Consider the following 18,460-nt stretch of genomic DNA (forward strand, 5'->3'; position numbering starts at 1 on the left):
TTTTTTTTAAAAGAAACTATGCAGATGTTCTGAAATTCTGAGGAGTAATACCTAGAATTATTGTTTAGTGGTGCCTCTTTTTATAAAAAATAAATTATCGGGGCGCCTGGGTGGCTCAGTTGGTTAAGCGGCTGCCTTCGGCTCAGGTCATGATCCTGGAGTCCCGGGATCTAGTCCCGCATCGGGCTCCCTGCTCGGCAGGGAGTCTGCTTCTCCCTCTGACCCTCCTCCCTGTCATGCTCTCTGTCTCTCATTCTCTCTCTCTCAGATAAATAAATAAAATCTTAAAAAAAAAAATTATCTTTTTTTATTCAACAAATACTCATTGAGAACCTATGTGCAGGCACTCTTCTAGACTTAGAGTATTATGTAGGCTTTGATTCTGATTAAAAACCCCTTTCCTCCTGAAGCTTGCTATCTAGTTATTTGTTCTGAAATAAGTTAACTTCATATAATCAGTAACATGAGCCTAAAACAGTATTTTAATTATTTTAAGTACTTAGAAGAGATTTGTTCTAAGCACTATAAAGTAATCATTCTAATTTTTATTGCGCATCTGTCTTTTTTCATTTGGGGTCATTTAGTAATAGATACTGTTTATTGATTTTCAAGTAATGGTTTTTGTTTGTGTGTTGTTGTTTTTTTTTAAGAGGGGGGGGGGAGGGGCAGAGGGCGAGGGAAAGAGGAAATCCCAGGCAGGTTGCACACCGTGTGCAGAGCCCAACACCGGGCTCAATCCCACAACCCTGAGATTGTGACCTGAGCTAAAACCAAGAGCCAGACGCTTAACCAACTGAGCCACCCAGCCACCCCTCAAGCAACAGTTAGAAAAAAAAAAAAACAAACTCTTGTAATGTAAAATTCTAACTTTTCCTCCTTTATAATGGAGAGTAGGAAGAGGAGAAAGGACAAAGAAAAATTGAAAACAGTTCTTCAAGAGAGCCCTTAAAACTGGAAGAAGTCTTTTATTTTTTAACGTTCATTTGTTTGAGAGAGAGAGAGAGTGTGTGTGTGCGTGCACCGTGCTAGCAGTGTCGATGCAGAGAGAGAATCTTGAGCGATTCCCCGTTGAGCATGGAGCCTAAGGCAGGGCTTGATCTCACGACCCTGAGATCATGACCTGAACTGAAATCAACAGTTGGACACTTAATTGACTGAGCCACCCAGGTGCCCCAAAACTGAAAGAAATCTTAAGAAGTCCTTCTAATCTATCTCTGCATTGTGCAGTTGAAGAAATTGGATTCTACTGAGGTCAAATGGCTTGTCCAGTATCACAAAGCTAGTTTATTAGACTCTCTTTAGACATAATGATTCAGTATTCTATTATATGTCATCCATATTCTTTTTGAAATACTGTTTTCATTCAACAAATATTTGCATCTACTATGTGCCATACGATGAAATGTGTTAAAATATGCAAAAGTAAGATGATTCCTTAGAGTGCAGAATCTCTTTTCTTCTTAAACATGAAGGTGTTCCAAAACCTAATAAAAAATATACATTGAATGAGATTATAGAATATAAGTAAGACTGATGGCTCAGTCATGTAAAGTTCTGAGGTCTTTTCCGTATCTGATATTTTGGGGGCTATTTGGCACTGTTATTTTCCAACAGTTCGTGATACTGTTGGAAAATACGCTTCAGAGCATCCTTAAAATGTTGCTTTTGTCTTCCTTGCTTTTCAGTTGCCCCACATACAAATTGTCTTTGGGTCAACTGTTTTAATCTTCTTTTGTTTTCATAGTTAGGCCCCTGGAGTTTTGTTGTAATAGTTTGTACAACATTCTTGTGTAGCATTCATTAAGGAATATTAAAAAGGTTTAAAGGCAGTACTGACAAGTACAAATAGTCACCATAATTAGAATTAATTAGGATTTCTTAAATTTTCTACAGCAAAAACATAGAAAATGGCTCAACTCACAGCTGTTTTTGGAAACTGGAGAGACTAGATAACATTTTTAAAATATTTTACAATGTTCTCTTTTGGGTGTGTGTGTGTGTGTATTGTTGTTGTTGTGGGTGTTTTTTCCCCAGTTTTGTCAAAAAAGTATTTGTTGGTTTGGTGATTTCATGTATTCATGACTTTGAACTTAGTGTTCTAGGATTTGAAGTATAATGACAAATGAAGGAGAAAAAGGAACTCAGTGCATGGAACATAAATTGGTATAATGGAAAAATACTGGATTTGGAGTCAGGTGTTCTTACTCTGTTTTGCCACTTAACTGATTATGATCTTAGACAAGTAACTCATATTTGTCTTCAAATCTCAGCTTCATATTCTTTTTTCCAGTAGGGTATTTCCTCACTTCTCCCGACATCCCCAACCAAATTAAATCTTTCCATTGTAGGCTTTCTTTACTACCTATACTTTATCTTCAAGGCATTTTTTTCTCTTTTGAAATGATGTATTTCTGTGTTTTTCTATATTTGTTTAATTTGTTCTTCCGACCTGGATTACAATTCATAGGAGTATGGTGTGTATCTGTTTGATTCATTACTAACTGTACTGCCTTTAGCACAGTGCTGCATACGTGATAGGCAGTCAATAAATATTTTTTAAATAAATAAACTACTTAATACCTGTCCTATGCCAAGTTATTATCCTCACAGATCTAAAACTTAACCACCACACCTCTTATAGAAAGCTGCCTTTGAAAGTCATCAGAGAGGGAGAAAAACCATGAGACTTTTAATTCTAGGAAACAAACTGAGGGTTGCTGGAGGGCAGATGGGTGGGGGATGGGGTAACTGGCTGATGGGCATTAAGGAGGGCATGAGATGTGATGAGCACTGGGTGTTATACACACTGATGAATTATTGAACTCTGCATCTGAAACTAAAGATGTACTATATGTTGGCTAATTGAATTTAAATTAAAAAAAAAGAAAATTATTTTTAAAAAAGCTGCCTTTGAGAAAATCAGGGTATGAGAAGCTCCCATACCACCTCCTTAAAGATATATAGGAGTACTTTTGATTATGAAATTGTACACTAACTTTTATCTTATTTGCTTCCCACAACTCAGTGATGTAATAGGCTGGCCTTGACTAAAAGATCCTACTTGTAGGACCATGTATTTTGGTTCATGTCTAGCACAGTGCCTGGCACATAGTTAACACTCAGTGAACATTTGATAAACGTTATAATTAGTAGTTTTTTTGAAGTGCCATTATAAAAACTTGGCTTGTTTTTATACAGGATTTTTTAAGTTCCTTGTTTTATTGAGAATGATTACTTATAAGGTTATAAATATTGAACTTAAGGAATAAATTATCAGTCATTTTTGTTTAGTCGTTTATTCATGTTCTGGTCAAAGTAAGATATTTGCTTGAGATTTGAATTAGTTCTGAAAGACAAGTGTATGTGGACATGATATCTTTTCAGTAAATCTTGCAACTATTTCTGTGCCTACATATGTTAACATTTTTATAATTGGCTTCCAAATGACAAACACAGATGGCTGTAGTCTGAATTTTCAGCATGTTTTAGAATAAATGTTTTCCCAGTAATTTAAAGTGTATCATTTCAATATCAGATGATTAGATAATTGAGTAGAGTTTCTGATTTTTGCTTATCTGCTAGCTTGCCACTTTTCAGATTTAAAATAAAAATAGCTTACATAGGTGTAAGAAATTAGACTTATGATCTTACTCCTCCCACATTTTTATGAAATGGAACTCTTGCTGAGAAGCTCTTCTGGGCATTATATATTTATTTATTTTTAAAATCAAAGTATAATTAACATAGTATTAGTTTCAGATGCGCACTTTAATGATTCAACAGTTCTATACCTATACAAGTGTATTCTCATTCACCTTTATCTGTTTCATTCATCTCCGTACCCACCTCCCCTCTATAGTTTCTTCTCTGTATTTGAGAGTCTGGGTTTTTTGTCTCTTTTTTCTGTTTGTTTTGTTTTTTAAATTCCACATATGAGTAAAATTATATAGTATTTGTCTTTCTTAGTCTGACTTATTTCACTCAGTATAATGCCCTCCAGTTCTGCCCACATTGTCTCAAATGGTATGCTCTCGCTCTTTCTCTCTCTCTCTTTTTTTTTTTTTTTTTTTTTGAGAGGGAGAGCGAAGGAGGGAGGGGCAGAAGGAGAGGGAGAGAGAGAATCCCAAGAAGGCTCCACTCTTAGCACGGAGCCTGACACGGGACTTGATCCCACAATCTGAGACCATAACCCAAGCAGAAATCAAGTCAGATGCCCACCTAACTAAGCCACTGGCGCCATCTCATTTTTTATGGCTGTGTAATATTGCATTGTATATTGTACCACATCTTACTTATCCATTTGTCTATCAGTGAACTGTTAGGTTGCTTCCATATCTTAGCTATAGTAAATAATGCTGCAGTAAACGTGGGGGTGTATATTTTTTTTAAATTAGTGTTTTCATTTTCTTTGGGTAAATACCAGGTAGTGGAACTACTGGATCAAATGGTAATTCTATTTTCAATTTTTTGAGGAATCTCCATACTGTTTCCCACAGTGGCTGCATCAGTATGCATTCCCAGCAGCCATGCATAGGGTTTCCATTTTCTCCACATCCTTAGCAACACTTGTTATTTCTTGTGATTTTGATTTTAGCCATTCTGAAGGAGTAAAGTGATATCTCACTGTGGTTTTGATTTGCATTTCCCTGATGATGAGTGATGTTGAGTAGCTTTTTATGCATCTGTTAGCCATCTATATGTCTTCTTTGAGAAACGTCTATTCAGAACCTCTGTTCATTTTTTAGTCAGATTGGTTTTTTTGGTGCTGAGTTGTATAGTTCTGTATACATTTTTATGAAACAGAACTCTTGCTAAAAAGCTATTGTGGGGCATTATTTTTGAGAATTAATTTTGTTCTGTTTTGCCTGATGGAGGAAGAGATGGTAAGAGGGATTATTTTGTGTTTTGATTCATTTAATTGCTGATTTTAATTCTAAGACCATGGAACTTTTCTAGATAATAGAATTAGATATGCCTGTTATATCATCTGAATTGTCTGGTTCTATGAAATAGTGCTTAAAATAATTTTTTTTAGTGGTAACTTTTCTGTAAAAAGATAAGTTATCTTTTTTTCACTTAACATGTATTTTTTTTTAAAAGATTTTATTTACTTATTTGAGAGAGAGAAAGCACGAGTGGGGGCAGAGGGAGAGGGAGAAGCAGGCTCCCTGCCGAGCTGGGAGCCTGACGCAGGGCTCGACCCCAGGACCCCGAGACCATGACCTCAGCTAAAGGCAGACGCCTAACCAACTGAGCCACGCAGGCGCCCCTCAACATGTATTTTTTTAGTACTGTTCCAGACTTTGAATATATAGCGGTGAACATAACAAAAGTCTTTACCCTCATGCTGTCTACCTTCTGGTTAATTGTTCTGAAAAAATAGTATGACTTCGTATAATCAGTAAAAAGCCTAAAACAATGTCTTGGTAATTTTATGTTCTTAGAAATGATTTGTTCTAAATACCATTCTACTTTTAATTCTACACCATTCTACCAGAAAACCATTCTACTTTTTAATTCTTATTTATTTATTTTAAGTAATCTCTATTCCCAAGTGGGGCTCAAACTCACCACCCCAAGATCAAGAGACACATGCCCCTCTGACTGAGCCAGTCAGGCACCCCGAAAACCATTCTACTTTTTATTCTATATCTATTAATAACTTTTTCATTTGGGTTCATTTAGTAATGGATACTACTGTCTGAGAGGTGTTTTTTAAAAAATCAGACTTTTTAGAATACAGTTTTAGTTTTCTCCTTTGTTATGTATTTGTACATAAAATAAATATTAAATATAAATTATATAACCCTACAAGTTGGAATTTTAAACAGAATATTCGTCTTTGTTTTTATATTCTCTGCTCTCTGGGTATATTTTCTAACACAGACAACATGGAATTTTAAGAAGTTTCTGAAGTTGAACTTAAATATCAAGAATGTCATTATTAATGTTTTTCTTGGTTTTGTGTTCTCTCTGTGGGATCTTTTTAAAATGATGTGCCTAGACTTTTGATTCTATTTTCAGATAACATGTAATAGTGTTTCAGTTGGTGTATTTTTAAGAATGAATTTAGTATCCTCCAAAGTAGTTTAAATGCATTCCAGCAGCTTAATAATGTACAAATAGAGGCAACTGGTCTTGCATCTGTTCCTTAAGCAGACATGAAGTAGGATAACAGGCTAGTTGCTAAATAACTGGGGAAAATTTTTAATGGGATATATTTTTACATTCTACAAGGTCAGTGATTGATTAGATATTTCTAACTTATGAGTTAGATGTCTTTATTAAGTAATCACTACTACATAGCTGTATCCTTTTTTTCATCTGCAACAGACAAAATAAGTATAAAATATGCTGTGTGTTATTCTATAAGTTCTGGTATTTGTCACATATTTTGATAGTTAATGATAGCAACATCATTAAGATTGTTTTAAGACTTCATATCATAAGAAATTTACTGGCCATCTTTGTGCTTGGTCTAATTAATAGTTATATAATTAATATGCTGGTAGTAGATTTCCTTTTTTTTATTTTTATTTTTTTTTTAATTTTTTATTTTTATGTTAATCACCATACATTACATCATTAGTTTTAGATGTAGTGTTCCATGATTCATTGTTTGTGCATAACACCCAGTGCTCCATGCAGAACGTGCCCTCTTTAATACCCATCACCAGGCTAACCCATCCTCCCACCCCCCTCCCCTCTAGAACCCTCAGTTTGTTTTTCAGAGTCCATCGTCTCTCATGGTTCGTCTCCCCTCCGATTTCCCCCCTTCATTCTTCCCCTCCTGCTATCTTCTTCTCCTTTTTTTTTTTTTCTTAACATATATTGCATTATTTGTTTCAGAGGTACAGATCTGTGATTCAACAGTCTTGCACAATTCACAGGGCTTACCAGAGCACATACCCTCCCCAGTGTCTATCACCCAGTCACCCCATCCCTCCCACCCCACCCCCCACTCCAGCACCCCTCAGTTTGTTTCCTGAGATTAAGAATTCCTCATATCAGTGAGGTCATATGATACATGTCTTTCTCTGTTTGACTTATTTCGCTCAGCATATTATGCTCCAGTTCCATCCACCTCGTTGCAAATGGCAAGATCTCATTCCTTTTGATGGCTGCATAATATTCCATTGTATATATATACCACCTCTTCTTTATCCATTCATCTGTCGATGGACATCTTGGCTCTTTCCACAGTTTGGCTATTGTGGACATTGCTGCTATAAACATCAGGGTGCACGTACCCCTTCAGATTCCTACATTTGTATTTTTGGGGTAAACACCCAGTAGTACAATTGCTGGATCGTATGGTAGCTCTATTTTCAACTTTTTGAGGAACCTCCGTACTGTTTTCCAGAGTGGCTGCACCAGCTTGCATTCCCACCAACAGTGTAGGAGGGTTCCCCTTTCTCCACATCCCCGCCAACATCTGTCGTTTCCTGACTTGTTAATTTTAGCCATTCTGACTGGTGTGAGGTGGTATCTCATTGAGGTTTTGATTTGGATTTCCCTGATGCCGAGCGATGTTGAGCACTTTTTCATGTGTCTGTTGGCCATTTGGATGTCTTCTTTGCAGAAATGTCTGTTCATGTCTTCTGCCCATTTCTTGACTGGATTCTTTGTTCTTTGGGTGTTGAGTTTGATAAGTTCTTTATAGATTTTGGATACTAGCCCTTTATCTGATATGTCATTTGCAAATATCTTCTCCCATTCAGTCAGTTGTCTTTTGGTTTTGTTGACTGTTTAGTAGATTTCCTATTTTTAAGGCCCAAAGGGGCTTACAGCTATTCTTATGCTTTTGTTCTTCTCTCAATGATCAAGTAGCTCAAAGTAAATTTAAGAATTGGTGGTTAGTAGTTGCTTCATATAAAATTTAGAAAATGTGTTGCATAAAAAAGGAAATTTCAGATGAGCATAAGGAAAAATACCTGAAATCTCCAGTCTAGAGAGATATCAAAGTTATGGTTATATTCTTCCAGAATTTATATATGCCTATGTGTATAATGTTACTAAAATCAAGCTAGTTAGAATTATTGAAGGCTGTGGGCCGGAGCCCTGCTTGTCTTTGTTGAAAGAGATGCACACCATTTTCCTTTTATTAAAAAAAAAAGATTTGGGGCGCCTGAGTGGCTCAGTTGTTAAGCGTCTGCCTTTGGCTCAGGTCATGATCCCAGGGTCCTGGGATCGAGCCCCGCATTGGGCTCCCTGCTCAGTGGGAAGCCTGCTTCTCCCTCTCACACCCTCCCTGCTTGTGTTCCCTCTCTCGCTGTGTCTTTCTGTCAAATAAATAAATAATCTTAAAAAAAAAAATTCTATTGCAGTATTATTTTATATATACCACTGTGTCATAAACCTCTTTATTATTTTTTCACATATACTTTTTATATAAACATCTTTAATATTATTGATTATTTGCATTAACATTTTAATTGAGTTAATCCAGTGTTACCCAAAGTATGTAATGCATACTTCTGATTTTAGGTGGTGACAGGATATTTTAGGTGATAGCCTGATCCAGTATTAATTAATAGTGAATAGGGGCACCTGGGTGGCTCAGATGGTTGATCGTCTGCCTTCAGCTCAGGTCATGCATGATCCTGGGGTCCTGGGATGGAGCCCCACATCAGGCTTCTGGCTCAGCGGGGAGCCTACTTCTCCCTCTCCTGCTGCCTCTCCCCCGCTCATGCGCTCTCTCTCTCTCTCTCTCTATCTCTGTGTCTCAAATGAATAAATAAAATCTTTTTAAAAATAAATAAATAATAGTGAATAGTATCATAAGAAAGTTAATACTTTTCCAGGTTTTTTTTTTTTTAGACCATCTGTTTACAGTAAGCCAAAAGTCTGTTTGATGCTCATATATCCTTAATACTCCTTTAACACTTGCCTGTTTCTCTTATAACCTTCAGCAGTAATACCTAGCTAAAATTTTGATAATGTAGTATTAGTTTTCATTACATTCATTTCTGTTTACTATTTTATTTAAGGAAATCACAAGTGATACTGGCTTTTAATTTATACCAGGATAGAAAGTCTCCTTTTAGAATAAATTTAGATAAGTACACTAGTGAAAACATGTTAAGTTAATGATAAGTATAGATGGCATTAGGACATGGCAAAAATCCTGATGATGATATGCAAGTGATTAGGGGATAGGAAGCACTATTGTTTGACATTTAAATTATTTCAAATTTTTTTCCCATTAGAAACAAGGCTGCAGTGATCGTTTGTGTAACTAAATCTTTTGCATGGACTAATTAAATTTAGTACAAATCAGTAGAAGTCCCAGAAATTTCACAAGGTAAACGCATTTAGACCTCTTATATTTTTATATAATCTAACATCCAGAGATTACACTCTTGCCAAGCTGTGAGTGAGAGCGCCTGTTTTCCCTATTCTACCTAACTCTGGGCTAATTTTTTTTCTTTAGACATGACATTTTCAGTTCTTTTTAATATTTGAATAGTATTTATTCGGAAGTACCTAATTTTTTTGCAATTCAGTAGTTATATTAAGGACTGTAACAACTGTCCTTTATTTAGTGATGGTTTGATTTTGTAAAGAAAATGATTCCAAAGATACTTGCTTTTTTCATAGTGGTGGTAAAGAAAAAGTATCTCTAATGATAAGGACAATGTCTTTTTTTCTGTAGCTTGCCCAATTTCGACAAAGGAAAGCTCAATCTGATGGGCAGAATCCTTCTAAGAAGCAGAAAAAAAAGAGGAAAACTTCAAGCAGTAAACATGATGTGTCAACATACCATGCTTTGAATATTGAGCACTCACAGAGTGATGAAATGTACATAAATAGTTCTCAGAGGGTAGGAACAGCCGTGACTCCTGAATCCACAATAATCAAACGTGATGAGGTCTTCTCTGTTGAAGTAAGTATTCATCTAGATTTTTGAAAATTAGAAGTCTAAGTGGAAAGTTGTTGTAATGACACTCATTATTACCCTGTGCAGTTTTTGTGAGCTTAATTCAATAAACATTTATAGTACAACTATAATATAATACATCAAGGATTCAGCACCAAGGATACAAGGGTGAATATGACATTCTCTGCCCTTTAGGAAAGTCAAGTGGGGAAGGCAGATGTAAGATAGTCTGTGTATTCTGATTACAGCTATGGTAACAAAAATGCATATGGTACCCTAGAGTACCATGATTTGGGGGAATGCTAAATCGGCATAAGCTATCAGCGAAGAAGTAGCAAGGCAACCTCTGTGATAAAAAAGCAACATCCACAAGAACATGAAGCTATGATATGACTTGGAAACTGTAGGAAGTTTAGTTTTAAAAGCATCACAGAATGTTGGGGATGGGAGGATGGTAAAGGTGAGAGGCAGGAGATTGCACCTGGCCCATAGAAGGCCCAAAATAAAGGCTGATTTTCTTCTTCTCTTTAATGGTGTGATTTTCCAGAATAAGGCGATGAGGGAGAATTTAAAAGTGGATTGGGATGGTGGATGGGTTGGAGCTACCAACTAAAACCACGAGTAGAGAAGGCTGGGATGCTTAGGAGAAAGAGTGGTGTGTGAGACAGGTAGTAATTATAATTTAGAGTGTACCCTGACATATTTATATGGAAACAGAAAGATTTAGATAATATATAGGATTTGAGCTTTATTCAAAAGGTTTGGGATGTTAAAGATTAGCTAAGAGTGGATCTTTTTGATATTCTCCTACTTAGAATTTGTTGAGCATCTTGGATATGTAGATTAGTGTTTTTCATCCAATTTGGGAAGTTTTCGGGCATTGTATCGTCAAATATTCTTTCTGCTCCTTTCTGTCCCCTCCTCTGGGTCTCCTATTATGCATGTTAGTATGTTTGATACTGTTGCACAGATCCCTCATGCTCGGTTCATTTTTCTTCATTTTTTTTTTTTAAAGATTTTATTTATTAAAAAAAATATTTATTTATTTGACAGAGAAAGAGAGAGAACACAAGTAGGCAGAGCGGCAGGCAGAGGGAGAAGGAGAAGCAGGCTCCCCGCTGAGCAGGGAGCCCAATGCGGGGCTCGATCCCAGTACCCTGGGATCATGACCTAAGCCAAAGGCAGATGCTTAACCGACTGAGCCACCCAGGCGCCCCTCTTCATTCTTTTTTAATCTTTTCCTCAGACTGCATAATTTCAATTGAACTATATATTAAAGTTTGCTGATTCTTCACAGATCTGTTAAGCCCCCTGAAATGAATTTTTCATTTCAGTTATTTTACTTTTTTAAAAAATTATTTTTAAAAATTTTATTTTATTTTTTTAAGTAATCTCTACACCCCACATGGGGCTTGAACTCACAACCTCGCGATCAAGAGTCGCATGCTCCACCAACTGAGCCTGCCAGATGCCCCTCTTTGGTTCTTTTATAGTGATGCTCTTTATTTTGTAAGGCAGTATCCTTATAGTTTTCTTCAGTATTTTAGATTTAATTTTATTCACTTATTTGACTCTATTTAAAATAGCTCATTTAAAGTCTTTGTATATGAAGTCCAATATTTGTGTTTCCTCAGGAACCATTTCTACTGACTGTTGTTTTTCTTCTATATGGGCCATACTTTTCCTTTTTCTTTGTGTATCTTGTAATTGTTTGTTGAAATCTGGATCTTTTAAATGATGTAAAATGGCAACTCTGGTGCTTGACGTGGTTTGAAGATGTATTTGTTATCTTTTTCTGCATAACAAATCAATGTTTGGGCTTCTCACTAGACTTTTAGCATTTCCAGTGCAAAGAGTGTCTTGTTCACCATTTCATCCTCAGTAACACAGTTTTTAGTACACAATATACATTTAATCTATAGTTGTTTAAAAGGCATAAGTGAATCAGCCATGAGGACTTATGTCATGAAAGTATTTTAGATTTAAAAGAGGGTCATATAGGGGCGCCTGGGTGGCTCAGTCATTGAGCGTCTGCCTTCGGCTCAGGTCATGATCTCAGGGTCTTGGGATCGAGCCCCGCATTGGGCTCCCTGCTTGGCAGGAGGCCTGCTTCTCCCTCTCCCACTCCCCCTGCTTGTGTTCCTTCTCTCGCTTTGTCTCTTTCTGTCAAATAAATAAAAAATCTTAAAAAAAAAAAAAAGAGGGTCATATAAGTTAGGAACCCCTATGACAGAATTTTAGGATAGGGGTAAGCTTATTTCTGTTCCTGGCATCAGTTACTACATCAGAGAGGAGGTAGACTTAGAACTTGGTATTGAGTGATGAATAAAATTTCCTTAAGTATAGGGGCGCCTGGGTGGCTCAGTTGGTTAAGCGACTGCCTTCGGCTCAGGTCATGATCCTGGAGTCCCTGGATCGAGTCCCGCATCGGACTTCCTGCTCGGCAGGGAGTCTGCTTCTCCCTCTGACCCTCCCCTCTCTCATGTGCTCTCTCTCATTCTCTCTCTCTCAAATAAATAAATAAAATTTTAAAGAAAAAAAAATAAAAATAAATAAAATTTCCTTAAGTATAGATGGGGAAGGAGACAGTGATGGTTCATATTTGTTGAATGAAAAGGTGAAATATCTAGGTCTCTTTTCTCACTTGTAAATTGAGATTCTTAGATGAGTGGGTGAACAGTGAAAGCAGTGAAAATTTCCTCCTTGAGGAAACTTCCTAGTGGTTCTGAACTGAGGGAACCTCTTTCTAGTGGTTCTCAACTAAGGGAAGCTCAGAAAAGCCACTCACTTCATACCCAAATCCCAGGGTTGTAAGAATGAAACAGGAATGTCTTAGTAAGTGTTTTATAAGCTGCAGAGGTGTTAGTAACAATGAAGATTGTTGGGTGCCTGGGTGGCTCAGTTCGTTAAGCGACTGCCTTCAGCTCAGGTCATGATCCTGGAGTCCCTGGATCGAGTCCTGCATCAGGCTCCCTGCTCGGCAGAGAGTCTGCTTCTCCCTCTGACCCTAACCCCTCTCATGTGCTCTCTCTCATTCTTTCTCTCTCTCAAATAAATAAATACAATCTTTAAAAAAAAAAAAAACAATGAACATTGTTATTTTTCTTCAAGTTCTTACTACTTTTCTAGCATCAAGATTTGGTGTTTTTTTTTACCCTTTTTTTTTTAAAGTAATCTCTAAGCTCATGTTCTACCAACTGAGCCAGGCACGCTGATGATTTTTCTTTTTGAAGAAATTGAACTCTTTTGAGTAACATTTTAAGACTTTCTTTTATTTAAAAGAGACATAAGAATTAGAGGGATGATATCTTATTTGGTGCTTGTCTTACAAATGATTTGTAATGTATATAAGACCCGGTGTGAAAGTACCTCTTGATACGTTTATATTTAGAAAAATGCTTTATGATAAATGTCAGGTGTGTTAGTTAGCTATTGTGATTCATAGAGTGAAAATTTTATAGGTTTAGGGGCATATGGCTGGCTCAGTTGGTAGAGCATGTGACTTTTGATCTCAGGGTTGTGAGTTCAAGCCCCATGTTGGGCACAGAGCTTACTTTTAAAAAAAATGAATAAAATAAAATCCACATACTTAAAGTTTTTTTTTTAAATGCTTGAATAATTTTGCTAGTTTTTTAGTGATATTTTTATATGAATTTTCTATCATATGTTACTAAGAGTAATGGGTTAATGAAGTACAATGTTTGGCGGGGGAGGGGAAGGCTTTAATGTAATTGGCTTTTATTTTTGTTTTAGCCAGAAAGTGAGATTTCAACTACGGCAGATGATTATAGTTCAGAGGTAAGAATAAGTAATATTATGTAGATTAACTTTTTATGTATTATTTTTGAAACATTAATCCTTTATTTCTCGCAACTCACCTGCTTATGTATTTTTATAAATATAATGAAGTATAGCATAACAAAATACAATGTAAATGACCTAGAAAACCTGAAGGTTATGTTTTTCTCTCTGTATTTTTTTCAGATTATTAACTAAGGTCTTAAATCTGTTTGAATAGCTTGGGCCTTAATTAGAGGCCTTTAAGTTTCTAGGAAAATGATATTGAGATTTAGGATTAATTATCATCATAAGGTATCCATTTTCAACACAGTAAATATTTCATTATACATATACTATTTCACATTGTGAGTGATGCTTTTTACAAATGCTTTAATTCTATATAATTACATAAATTCATTTGTTGAAATTAATGCTGCAATAGTGATTTTTAATTTAGGTGATAAAAGCTAATGTAGGCATTGGCCACATTAGGAAATACCTTCTTTATGTATTATTAATAAATATATGTCATATTGTTATCTTTTTCTTATTGTTTTAGATATCATTATCATTTCTTTGGTCCAGAATTTGAGGATATGGAAAATTATTCCTTGCTCTGAATGGTTCAGCAACTCAGTGTATTCCATAAGTTTTGATATATTGTAGGTTTCTAATACCAAAAAAAAAAAAACCATGTTCTAAGTGAACAGACTACTGTTTTGAATTGCAAATGGGAGTAAAAACTCTGATACTTCAAAAGTTTAATGTGCTTAAAAGCTGGGAATATACTTATTGGTAGTTTGGTTAAGAAGATAATTAACAAGGGTAGAATAAATAAATTGGTACCTGATTTACATTACATAAAGTTGCCTATAGGGAAAGTATCTCAATTTAAAATCACGACTTGCAGGGGTGCCTCAGTGGCTCAGTCGTTAAGCATCTGCCTTCAGCTCAGGTCATGATCTCAGGGTCCTGGGATCGAGCCCCACATCGAGCCCCGCATCGGGCTCCCTGCTCCACGGGGAACCTGCTTCTCCCTCTCCCACTCCCCCTGCTTGTGTTCCCTCTCTCATTGTGTCTCTCTCTGTCAAATAAATAAATAAAATCTTTAAAAAAATAAAAATAAAAAAATAAAATCACGACTTGCAATTCAGAGAATCTGGCCTTGTGACTTTAAATTTGGGGCTTCTTTATGAAAGCAACACTGCTTTTTTTCTTTCTATAATGGCTATAGTCTTTTTAAAAAAATTAAGGAGGGCACGTGTTGTGATGAGCTCTGGGTGTTATAACTAATGAATTGTTGAACACTACATCAAACACTAATGATGTACTGTATGTTGGCTAACTGAACATAATTAAATTATTTTTATTCATTATTTTTAAATTGAAGTATAGTTGATAGAGACTATTATATTAGTTTCAGGTGTACAACGTAGTAATTTGACATTAATATATGTTACAAAATGCTCCCACAGTAAGTGTAGTTACCGCCTGTTACCATGCAAAATTATTGTAATATTAACTATATTCCCTATGTTGTGGGATATTCCATATCCCTGTGGCTTATTTATTTTATAACTGGAAGTTTGTACCTCTTACTCCCCTATGCCTATTTCACCCATCACCCTACGTTCCCTCTCCACTGGCAACTACCAGTCTAGTCTGTGCTCTACATTTATGAGTCTGTTTCTGTTTTGTTCATTTGTTTTGTTTTTTAGATTCCACATGTAAGTGAAATCATACGGCATTTGTCTTTCTCTGACTTTTTAAAAAATATTTATTTATTTATTTATTTATTTATTTATTTATTTATTTATGTGATCTCCACAGCCAACGTGGGGCTCAAACTCATGACCCCAAGATCAAGTGTCAGATGCTCTACCTACTGAGCTAGCCAGGTGCCCCTTTCTCTGATTTATTTCACTTATCCATGTTGTCACAAATGGCAAGATTTCATTTGTTTTTATGGTTGAGTAATTTTCCATCATATATAGACAAATGCGCACACACACACACACATATATATATGTCACATCTTCTTTATCCATTCATCTACTGATTGATACTTAGGTTGCTTCCATGTCTTGGATATTGTAAATAAAGCTGCAATAAACACAGGGGTGCAATATATCTTTTCAGATTGGTGTTTTCATTTTTTTCAGATAAATACCCAGAAATAGAATTAATGGATCATATAGATCTATTTTTAATTTTTTGAGGGACTGCCATACTGTTTTTCATAGTGGCTGCACCAATATACATTCCCACTAATAGTATACAAGGGTTCCCTTTGTCCCACATTCTCACCAACACTTGTTATTTCATGTTTTTTTTTTAAATAGCCATTCTGACAAGCATGAGGTGATATATCATTGAGGTTTTAATTTGCATTTCCCTAATGATGAATGATAATGAGCATCTTTTCATGTGCCTGTTGGTCATGTTTGTATCTTCTCTGGAAAAATGTCTATTCAGACCCTCTGCTCATTTTTTAATTGGATTGTTTGGCTGTTTCCTTTTTTTGCTTTTCTTTCTTTCTTTCTTTCTTTTTTGGGGTTGAGTGCTATGAGTTCTTTTTATTAAATTTATTTTTTAATTTTTTAAAAATTTTATTAAGTTTTTTACTTTAACATAGTTAACATACAGTGTTAATATTTGGTTTCAGGTGTATAATATAGTGATTCATCAATTCTAAACATTACTCAGTGCTCATCATGATGAGTGTACTCTTTAATCCCTATCCCCTCTTTCACCCATCCCCCCCCACCCGTCTCCCCTGTGGTACCCATCAGTTTATTCTCTGTAGTTAAGAGTCTGTTTCTTCGTCTGTCTCTCTTTTTTTCCCCTTGGTCATTTGTTTTATTTCTTAAATTCCACATATGAGTGAAATCATATTCCATTTGTTTTTCTCTAACTGACTTCACTTGGCATTATACACTCTGCTGTGAGGTTTTTTTTTTAATATATATTTTGGATATTAACCTTTTTTTTTTTAAAGATTTATTTATTTATTTGAGAGAGAGAGAGCACAAGCAAGGGGGAGGAGCAGGGAGCCTGACCTGGGGCTCGATCCCAGGACCTGAGATCATGACCTGAGCCGAAGGCAGATGCCCAACCCACTGAGCCACCCAGGTGCCCCGAATATTAACCTTTTAATGGATATGTCATTTACAAATATCTTTTCTCGTTTAATAGGTTGACTTTTAGTTTTGTTGATGCGTTCCCTTAATTGTGCAAAAGTTTTTTAGTTTGATGTAGTTTCAGTTGTTTATTTTTGCTTTTGTTGCCCCTGCCTAACAAGACAGATCCAAAAATACATTCCTAAGACTGAGGTATAAGAGTTTACTCCCCATGTTTTCTTTTAGGAGTTTTATAGCTTCAAGTCTTTAAACCAATTTGAGCTTATTTTTGTATATGGTTTAAGAGTGGTTTCATTCTTTTGCATGTAGCTGTCCTGTGTTTTCAGCACCATTTATTGAAGAAACGGTCTTTTCCCCATTGTGTATTTTTGCTTCCTTTGTCATAGATTAGTTACCATATAAACATGGGTTTTTTCCTAGGCTCTCAGTTCTGTTCCATTGATTTATGTGTCCATTTGTGTGCCAGTACCATACTGTTTTGATTACAGTAGCTTTGTAGTATGGTTTGAAATGTGGGACTGTGTTCCCTCCAACTTTGTTCTTTCTCAAGATTACTTTGGGTATTTGGGGTCTTTTGTGGTTCCATACAAATTTTAAGATTATTTGTCCTAGTTCTGTGAAAAATGCTGTTGGTATTTTGATAGGGATTGCATTGTATTTGTAGATTGCTTTGAGTAGTATGGATATTCTAACAATATTAATTCTTTCAACCCATGAACATGGTATATCTTTCTCTTTATTTGTGTCATCTTTGGTTTCTTTCATCAGTGTCTTATAGTTTTCAGAGTACAGGTCTTTCACCTCCTGGGTTAACTTTATTCCTGGATACTTTATTCTTTTTTGATAAAATTGTAAATGGGATTTTTTAAATTTCTCTACTAGTTTATTATTAATGTATAGAAATGCAACAGATTTCTGTATATTAATTTTGTGTCCTGCAACTTTACTAAATTCATTTATTAATTCTAAAGTTTCTTAGTGGAGTCTTTAGAGTTTTTATATATAGTATCATGTCATCTGCACATAGTGACTGGGCTGCAACTGCTATGGGTACACTGGTGGGTAGGGCTGGCCCCAACATGGCTGGCTAAGAGGACTGGCTGCAGCTGCTTCAGGTATGCTGGTGGGTGGAGTTAGGATGCAGTGTGACTTGGCTGGGGGGCTCGGTGTCCACGGTCATGGGCATGCAGGTGGGTGGGACTCCCTAGAGCAGGAGTCACTTCGGAAGGGCCCTTGCCAGGGCAGTCGGGTTGGTTAGAATGATTGTGCAGGGGAACATCAGGGCAGGGTGAGTGGTGCTAGGAAGAGTGTCTGAATGGGGGCCCACCAGTGTCAAGCCAGCTGGGCTGAAGGAGGGCAAGAAAAATAGTGCCTGCCAGCACTTCCATTCCCAGAGAAAGTTTTGCAGATCCTTGCCCCTGTGGCACAAGCCCTAAAATTAATAAATCTCCATCACATAATATAGTCCAGGCGCTTTTCAAACTGCTACCTCTGGGCTGGGTCTCTGAGTAGGTGCTGGTGTACACTGATTGGTCTTTTTAAGAGTGGAGTATTGGTTTCTTATAGCCCTCCACTCTCCCAGAGTTAAGCTGATTTAAGTCCAGACACTTATGGAGGCTCATATTCCCAGTGCAGATCGACAGGAAGAGGGGTGCCCAAT

The 18,460-nt window shown here is 36.3% G+C and overlaps 1 protein-coding gene across 1 annotated transcript in view; it reads left to right on the forward strand.

The window, feature by feature from the left end:
* The window catches only part of AKAP9 (A-kinase anchoring protein 9), a 156,716-nt gene that overhangs the window by 14,486 nt on the left and 123,770 nt on the right, over positions 1–18,460 (forward strand). The window contains 2 exon segments of the mRNA XM_044920183.1: positions 9,656–9,886; positions 13,634–13,678. Coding sequence (XP_044776118.1) covers positions 9,656–9,886; positions 13,634–13,678 — 276 coding nt within the window.

The sequence above is a fragment of the Neomonachus schauinslandi genome, chromosome 12, assembly GCF_002201575.2.
Source record: "Neomonachus schauinslandi chromosome 12, ASM220157v2, whole genome shotgun sequence".
Lineage (NCBI taxonomy): Eukaryota > Metazoa > Chordata > Mammalia > Carnivora > Phocidae > Neomonachus > Neomonachus schauinslandi.